Below are 9,152 nucleotides of genomic sequence, written 5' to 3' on the forward strand. Positions count from 1 at the left end.
TCTCTCCTCTGTCCATTGCCCTCCCGCCTACAGCCTTGTTTCCCAATTCCCAGTGTGTGGGTGTCATTTGAGCTCTCAGAATAAACTCCCTGTTAACGTTCCATTAAAAATCTCAACTGAAACGCTCTGGGAGTTCACCTGGATATGTGAGAGGGCAGGGGATTCGTGGGAATGCGCTCGTGCAACTGTCTCTGAGCAAATCAGATCATCTGCAGCTTCTCCTCCAGGGGAACCCGCTGCCAGAGAGAAGCGCAGTCTTTTCTCTCCGCTCATCCTGAGCAGACAGCTACCGGCCTTCTTTGTGAGATGTATCTTTTGACCTGCTGCTTTTGAGTCACTTTGAGGGATTTTGGGAAGGAGTGCTGAGACTGAGACTTCCCTCTAAGAGGCCAGTCTGGGTTTGAGCAGATGGATGATAGTGGCTTCCTCCTGGGGCCTGGAAGGGCCAGAGCTGAGGCCAGACTAGTGAAAAAGAGCCACCGCCTCTGCCCTGCACGCCCTGAGTGGCCAGGAAGTTGACTCACGCCTGTGCTGGCTTCACTGGCTTCACGTGTCGCTTCTGTAGAATGGGCAAAGTGTTGAGTTCGAATTTTAAAAACTCAATTAAGAAACTCAGTCTTTTTTTTTTTTTGGCTGACCACTGTGTCACAAGGATCTTTAGGAACCTGGAATAAAACAAAACAAAACAAAAACAATAAAAAACTCGAAGCTTCTTTAAAGCTTTCTCTTCTCCCTACCTCTGAGGACTTGAGAGCAACCATGCCAAAAAGATGGAGAGAGGGCAGAGGTGATCATCCTTTTCTCTTCTCAGGCTTCAGTAGATAAAAAGTCAGGCCCACACCTCTGTAGGGCCGGTGGGGAGTTTTAGGGGGTGCAGATGGGCCCAGAGCAGGCATGTCCTCATAGGAGGAGGAGGAGGGCACGGCTGGGACCACCTCAAGGCGGCTTGCTGGGGGTTTCTAGCCTCGTGAGTGGGTGTGGTCTGGAAGGAAGCTCCAGCCAGCACACTGGCTCTCATGTGCCCCTGTGTGTCCTCAGAGGTCCCGCACCGTTTTCTCTGGGCCCTGCCCTGACAGGATGCCCCTGCCAAGGCCTGTGCCCTCCCCTGCCCATCTCACTCTCCCTGATTAATATTTGTGGCCAGTGCCCTTCTGTGTCATCTTGGGCTGTTTACACAGGTGGGTGGGAAGGGGCTTCTTTGCAGAAGATTGTTCCTATGGCTTTCAGTTGTTCTGTCGATAAAGACCAAGATCCTTAACAAGGGCCGCTTAAGGTCCGGTCCTGGGAAGTTGGATTCTCGCTCTCTGTCCAAGTTTCCCTTGTTCTACTTTGTACATCTGCACATTCACTTTTCTTTATTAGGAAAAGAAAAAAAAATGTGTGTGTGTAGTAATAATAACATCGGAAAATGCACATTGAGTCTTTTTAAAATGTGTTTTGTTTATTTTTTTTAAATTTCAGTACGTTTTGGGGTATAAGTGGATTTTGATTACATGGATGAATTATATTATGGTGAATTCTGAGATTTTGGAGCACCTGTCGATTAGTGTACATTGCACCTAATGTGTAGTTTTTATCCCTGGCCCCTAATACCCTACCCCTTCTGAGGCTATAAAGTCCCTTATATCACTCTATATGCCTTTGTGTATGCATAGCCTAGCTCCCACTTAGAAGTGAGAACATAGAATTTTTGGTTTTCCATTCCTGAGTTGCTTCACTTAGAATAATTGAGTCTTTTTAGTTCTCCAGATGTTTAGGCTGATGGCTTTTGTGCCCGCTGGCCCTCTGCTGGGTATATCCACCACCGCTTATCACCGGGCCCTGGTTAACACCTTCCAGCCCCTGGATCTCAGCTCAGATGTCCCTTCCTCAGGGCACCTTCTCTGGCCCCCAGACTAGATCAGCCACGTGTCTTTCCTGTACTTACCTTGCTGTGTGGAGCAGGGCTGGCACTCAGTTAATAATTGCTGAGTGAATAAAGGAAGCTTCAAGAGGCTCAACGGTGGGGATCACTGCACCGAAACTTCCCTGGCTCTGTGCATGTTTTTGCTCAGGATGCTACAGATCGTATTGATTTTGACTGTGTGTGTTTAAGATTTTGTGACTATCAATATTTTAAATGATGCTGAACTCTCTGAGGCCTGTTCTTTCTAACTTGTTGGATTTAATTGTGCAAGGCTTAACGTGAGTGTTGTAGAGCCATCCTCAGCTGTCACAGTAATTTAGTGCCCTGTGTGCAGCCTCCCGGCAGCCCAGGCTCTAGACTGCTTTTCAGAGTGTTGTTGTTTTGTTCTTATTTACGAGTCGGGCTCAGAGGTGCTGAATCAGTTCTTGGCTGGGCAACTTCTGCCTCGTGTATCTTAGTCATCTATCACTGTGGGTTCTTTTAAAGGGCACTGGGTCATGGTGACACAGAAGCCAGTGACCATTCCCGTGGGGATGCGGGACCCTTGTTCCCTCACTTGGGCAATGCACAATGAGTTCTTCGTGGCATAGTCAGTGACCTCCATTGCCAGGAAGCTGTTTGCTGCTGCACCGTGGATAGAAGAATAGGCAGCAAAGTGCCCTAATAACCATGAACTTACTGATGCCATGTCACTAAATTCCCTGTTCTCCATCTCTTCAGATAGCAAGTGGGGGACAATTCCTTCTGATCATCAGTGCCCAGTCCTTTTTGCAGGTTGTGACCCACTAATGAATTATGAAACCCAGTATGTGGGTCTTGAATTTAAAAAGAATGAAAGGAAATAGCATAGAAAATATTAGAATCCTATACACTTAGTGAAAGTAACTATTCTTTTGTGAAGCTTTTCTTTTAGTCTGTATGTGCACATGGTTAATTACATTTCTTTCTTGCAGCAAAAATACCCCATCGCCACACCTCTCTAGCATGTTGTAAGTGGACTTTCCAATGTCCTTACCACCTATACTTTGCTTTTTCTTAAAGGTATGCAAAATCCAGTCAGATCAAGACTGTATCAAGCAGCAAGATATTTTTTAAAGGAAGTAGATTTCGATATAGGTGGGTACCAATGGTTCCATTTCAGTGATGGGGTAGGGATGGGGCAGCCACGTAAATTTCAAAATTTTGCTTGCAAGTAAGTGGCCTTTGGCTTTTGCCTGTGTTTGAGTCTTCCATTTTCACTCCATTGCTCTTATGCTCACAGGGCACCCTCAAACTCTACTGTAATTTCTCCCCTCATGATTGCTATAGCTGGGCCAGACCCCTGCGAACTTAACAGAAAGACACTTGTGCATACCTCTCCCATTCTTTCTGAGTATGTGTACATACACATGTGTTTCTGTCTTTTGCAGTGGGAAAGTTGCCAAAGAGGTGGTGGAGGCAAGTTCCAAGATCCAGAGGGAGCCTCCTGAGGTGCACAGGTGAGTGGATGACCATTGCGGGTTCCAAGTGGCTTTAAAAGCTGACTTTTCCAAATTCCCTATAACATCCCTTTGCATAGTGACATACGGCATTAAAGAAGGACACTCTCACTTCCTTAGACATCGCACTCAGACAGATTTGGCTGGGCCATGGCATGAGCACAGCTGGGCTCCACTTTGAGTTATGTGCTCTCTGGGGAGTCATTGATTAGGTCTGGAGTGTCACCTGAACAAGCAGGATGCTGGGCCATCGCCTGGCCAAACTCTGTCATCTCATCCTCTTAGAAGTTCTCTGTTCCTACCTGCATTCATCATATTTGACTGGTTCCTATTGGCCTGAATCCAGGCTTACCTTTCATGGGACTGTTACTCTCTAGAGCCATGCAGGGGAAGAAGGACTTGGTCATTGTTGGCTCAAGAGTACACATCTCCATTAAGGTGACGATATGCAGTCATTCTTAAGAATTAAATATTTTCTTGCCATGTTGGACTTCCCACTACCACAATTTACACAAATCATTGTCCATCCTAAACCTCAAATATGCTGCATATCTAAAGCTGAACATTCTCATCATGATGCCTCCCACTTTTTAAGGAAAGATCACCATGAGCTAAATTATTTAGGAAAGTCCCCCATACAGTGGTTTGCACCTGCCCTTTCTTCCCCATCTTTGAAACCCAGAGGTATTTCCTTTATGCTTGGGTTTTCCCAGTTTCCTCCATTTCCAGGGTGACTAAGTGAGCTGGGTGCCTCTCCACCCTGTCTCTTGGGGTTGTTGGGCAGGAGGAGGCTGTGGCCCCACAGAAGTGTGGCTAAGTCAGCCTGGAGAAGCATCCAGATGTTACTTCTCTCCCACACTGGGGAGCAGAAGTGCAGTTGACACGATATCCCATGTAGACATGTACAGAAGAAAATTTGTTTCTGCTTTGGGGTGACCTGGTGAGAAGGTGTAATGTGAAAGTCTGCAAAACCAGGCTATTGCACTGTAAGAAGCAGAAGACTACAGGATTAGAGAAGCTGGAGCACCTTGGCTGCAGGCACGTCCGTGCAGATCCTGAGAGTCTTGCAGCCTACCCACCAATGAGAAAAATCTTTATGGTTCCCTCCTCTTCCCCGAGTTGTAGTTATTCAATGCAGCAGAAATGAAGAGGAAATGATAAAATATATCATTTCATTCCTTTCAGAATCTTTGAACTGGAAATGACCTCAGGGATTGCCTGGTTTGATGCTTCTGTTTTGTAGACAAAGAAACTTGAGTCTCAGACAGGTTAAGTCTTTTATCCAAGGTCCTGACTTTTTTTGATGGCAGACCTAAGCCTAGAACCCCAGTGTCCTGCTTCTGTGTTCTCAGCTCTTTTCTCTGTAGCACCCTGAGAGCACCTGGCATTTTCTTAGAAGCTGGTAGTGGAGGCAGAACTACCCCCAAGTGGCTCAGCATGAATTTTATTCTTTCAGGTTGAAGCTCAAATATTTGATCTTAAATACTTGATGCTGAGGGAGTTCTCCTGGTAGCACAAAACAGGAAACTTTGTTTTTACAATATACTTTCAGAAAAACATATTCCAAAAGATAAAGCTTTTTGAGTCTCAAAGTTACCATCTTTGGATGGTTAATGAGGTCAATAAATAATTTTTTAAATACTTCTCTTGTAAATTTTGGTTTGAATAATTTATGGAAACCAAGGCTTTCTAGCTCAGAGTTTCTCAAATTGTAACTTGCACAGGGAGCACCTTGGGATTCCGTTAAAATCAGATTCTGATTCAAGAAGCCTGGAGTGATGCTTGAGAGTCTGCATTTCTAACATGTTCTCAGATGATGGCCATGCAGCTGGTCCATGGGCCACACTTTGAGTAGCCAGGCTCTTGGTATCAGGTGGTGGAAGGGTGAATGGAGCAGGCTTGCTGGAGTGAAGCACTTTTCTTGGAGTGGACTGAAACCCAGAGTGCGAAGAAAGTGGATACACACTGAGGCATCCACCAAATCATAGTTTCCCTTTCCTGGAATCTTCTAAAATCTCCCAACAAGGACCTAGGGGCCCTTGAGACCTGCTTTGCATGCTCTTTCTCTTCCATCTCCTCCTGGGCATATGAAAGACTGTTGAGTTCACATCCTTAGGATGCCTCTGTGGTTCTTTGCAGCATCTCGCAAATCTCTGACAACACCAGGAAGAATTTGATTAATATAATGCTACAAAGCAATCTCTGGGAAGAAAGGACCATGTCTATCTTGGTCATCTCCATGTCCCCCAGCACCTAACACAGTGCTTGACACATAGTAGAGGTCAATATATAGCTGTTGAATGAATACATGAACTAGGAGTATGGGATGACAGCAGCACCTGTCATTTTCTTTGATATGAGATCTGTCCAAGGTGCTGCCCCGGGGACCTCAACCTCCCCAGAGACAGCACTGTGGTCAGAGCCACAGCGATGTGTGAAACCTTCATGCAGGCAACTCCTCCTTCCATCCCAGTAGCTGGTTGTGTGGTAGGAAGTTGTTGCTCTGGGAAAATTGTTTGGTTTTCCAATTATTTTGGCTTCTTTGAAGTTGCTGTCAAAAGTGAGAATGTAGTAATAAGCTCTCCTTCCCTTGTGGTGGGTGTTCAGAGGTGATAGTCTAGAATGGTGGTGATAAGGCTTTAATTAGCGAATTTTCTTCACATTCTGAGATTCTACTCTTCAAATAATGCCAAGTTCACAGACTCCTACATCTGCTGAGGTGTGTGTGTTTATGTGGAGAAACAGAAGCAGACTGAGAACACTTTCTTGGAATTTTTCTTTTTCTTCAAAAAGAGGAGCAGAAGCTAACTCTGATGTTATCTTGCTGATCGTCATTGATGAAAACCCTCTGAACTGACCACTGCGTGACAATCATCTGCTCATTCCAGAGACCCATTGAGGCAGAGGGCTGTAGCTTGGTGAGCCCAGGGCTGGTTGTGTGAGCCACCTGGGCATAGCAGCCACCACAGCAGACACTCTGAGGCAGCATTTGTACCTGACACAAGCACCTGTGTAGGGGTCACGAGTGGGCTCTGATCTTAGCTGTGTTGTTTGCCAGCTGTATGGCCTTGGGTAAATCACTTCTCAGATCATCAGCTTGCTCATCTATAAAATGAGATTTACAACATCACTCTGCCCAACTTCTAGGCTCTGTTATAAGTATTAAAATAAAGTGCTTTAAAAATTCTAAAGTGCCATAGAAATATGAGGTGGTGATAATATTACTACCATCTCTCATCCAAAAATGAAAAACTGGAATATGACAGATACATTCACATTAAAATCCCTCCGGGTGGAGTTTTAGAGGCTGGCACTACTTCTTTTAATTTCAAGGAGGGATATAGGAACTCCAGGAGTCTCACTTTAGTCACAATTTTATGCTACCATTTTTGAGTCTTCACTCTGCCCGTATAAGCAATTTTTAGTTGAGTTACATAATGTCAGTTTCCTCACCTATAAATATGGTATTTTTCTTGCCCATCTTACAAGCACAAAGAGAAAAACAAATGGGATAAAGTATATTCAAACCACATTTGCCAGTATTAGAATATAATTGTAGTTCCCAAGGGAAACCTTTCTACTTCAACAGAGTTCTTAATGACAACTTCATTTGGAGACCATTCTATGCTGGGAGTACATGCATGAGTGGGCTGCAAAGTGGGCCAGACATTTTTGCAGAGTCATCTGATAGATGGATTCTGAGATTGGAGAAACATGGTACGTATCCTAGCCTGGCCTAGGGGGACCTCAGGCATCAACACAGTTACCTCAGGAGTTCAGGTGGAAGGGCAGAGTGGAAGCCGACTAGGACATCTCCACATACTTAAGAAAGTGCCTGACACAGTGGGACCTCATGTAGCCAGAAACAGGAGGACAGTAGGGGTAGCAAGCAGAATCTCCTTTGGGACATTGCAGGCCAAATCACACAGAAAGGCAGTGTGGAGCACAGCAAAAGCCTTGGACCAGGAATCGGATTATCTGCCTTTGAGCTTTGAGTCCTAAGTTTGCCCATATAAGCGTCTTTAGTCACATTACCTAAGCTCTCTGACTCTCAGTTTTCTCATCTGCAAATATGGTATTTACCATGCCTGTCTTATAGGCAAGACACACTGAGAGAAAAAGATGAGGTAATATTTATACAAGCCACTTTGCAAATGAAAAGAAGACGGCCACTCAAATTTGGATATTATATTTGTCGTTAGTTCAATTGTGCTGGTGGGCTTTTGCTTTAAATGAAACCATGGTCAGTTGGCACTTTTAAAAAGGTTTAGAGAGAGAATTAGGTAAGAAGTTGTGATCTTTAGTTTCAAGGAGTTGGTAGATTCATGAGTCCAGTTGGGTTGCTATAACAAAATACCATAGACCGGGTGGCTTATAGGCCACAGAAATTTATTTATTACAGTTTTAGAGGCTGGGAAGTCCAAGATCAAGACATCAGCAGATTCAGCATGTGGCAAACGCCTGCTTCCTTATAGATGGTGCCTTCTTGCTGTGTCCTCCCATGGCAGAAGGGCCAAACAAGCTCTCTCAGACCTCTTTTATAAGGATACTAATTCTATTAATGTGATCATGACCTAATCACCTCCTAAAGGCCCCACCTCTTAATACCGTTACATTGGAGATTAGGTTTCAACAAATGAATTTTAAGGGAACACAGACATTCGGGCCATCACCACAGGGAAAGGTGGGAGACTTGGCACGTTGTTTTTTAATTTTGCTGACTCTTTCCCCCAGGCTGTCAACATGTCTGACACTGGGCTTGGAGCCCTGGATTTTTTTGGGCCCCAAGGAAAACCCCAAGTTGTATCCACCTTTGAGTTTATCTGAGTCTTATACATATCAGGGAAGAAATGTTCTTCTCTGAGTCATATTATTGGAGAGTCCCGGGGTTGTAATCCACTGCAGGAGTCACCTGGTCTAATACAAGGCATGCCCTGTGTGCCCCTGTCCCTGGCTGTAGGCCTCTGCTACAACAGAGCAACAGGAGCCCGTGAATGTAGGGGCCGAGCTGGCATCCTCTTAGCCATCCAATGCCAATGCAGGCTCATACCTGGGATATCAGCCTGGTGAACCCAGGCTGTCTTAGAGCTATGCAATTGTCTGGACAGTTCAATGTTGTGGGGTGGGGGCAGAAAGATGCTTGATATCTCCAGCTGAAGAATGTTGGAAGGAGGTCTGATGGGGAGCCAAATAAGCTCATAAAGGCTCACTGAGGGTGCATCGTTGTAGCGTAAGCAGTGATTCCTGGGGATAGGAACAGCAGCCAGCCCAGCTGGCATGGACGGTCAGAGGTGGAGTGGAACAATTCAGAATTGCATGTGCAAGAATGGATGGATGGGCTTTTCAGAGGTCAGAAAGCTACACAGTCCACACAGGAATGACGGTATGTTGTACTTTGCAGAGCTAGAATCATAGTCATGAGTGGCCATGGCCAGAATAAATCCCAGGAGAGCTCAAAAGCTGAGAACCCTTCACAATAGAAGAAGAAATTGCACATGGCAAATTTTAATCCCTCCCTTTCTCCCTCCCTCCTTTCCTTCCTTCTGTAAAGATTTCTCTATCTACGATTCTTTCCCTGTAAAAAGCACTGTGCTCACCAGAATATGCTGCAGGCCTCGCCTCCCTTGGGAGGTCACTCCTGGCTCTCTCTTCACTCACACAGGATTAGGTGCCCCTCCTTCGTGCTCCCATGGGACCCTGGCCATCAGTCACCTTCATGAGAGGCATGGTGTTCCAGCTGTGACTATAGCACATTAAGGAGTCATGAG

General features: G+C 45.4%; 1 protein-coding gene across 5 annotated transcripts in view; it reads left to right on the forward strand.

Annotated features, from left to right (window-relative positions):
- Positions 1-9,152, forward strand: part of FRMD3 (FERM domain containing 3) — a 327,322-nt gene that overhangs the window by 273,245 nt on the left and 44,925 nt on the right. For all 5 annotated transcript variants that reach the window (XM_011982768.1, XM_011982767.1, XM_011982769.1 and 2 more), the window contains 2 exons: positions 2,948-3,022; positions 3,316-3,384. In XM_011982768.1, the coding sequence (XP_011838158.1) occupies positions 2,948-3,022; positions 3,316-3,384 (144 nt within the window). The remainder of the gene's footprint in view (positions 1-2,947; positions 3,023-3,315; positions 3,385-9,152) is intronic.

This window comes from Mandrillus leucophaeus, unplaced genomic scaffold (assembly GCF_000951045.1).
Source record: "Mandrillus leucophaeus isolate KB7577 unplaced genomic scaffold, Mleu.le_1.0 Scaffold242, whole genome shotgun sequence".
Classification (NCBI taxonomy): domain Eukaryota; kingdom Metazoa; phylum Chordata; class Mammalia; order Primates; family Cercopithecidae; genus Mandrillus; species Mandrillus leucophaeus.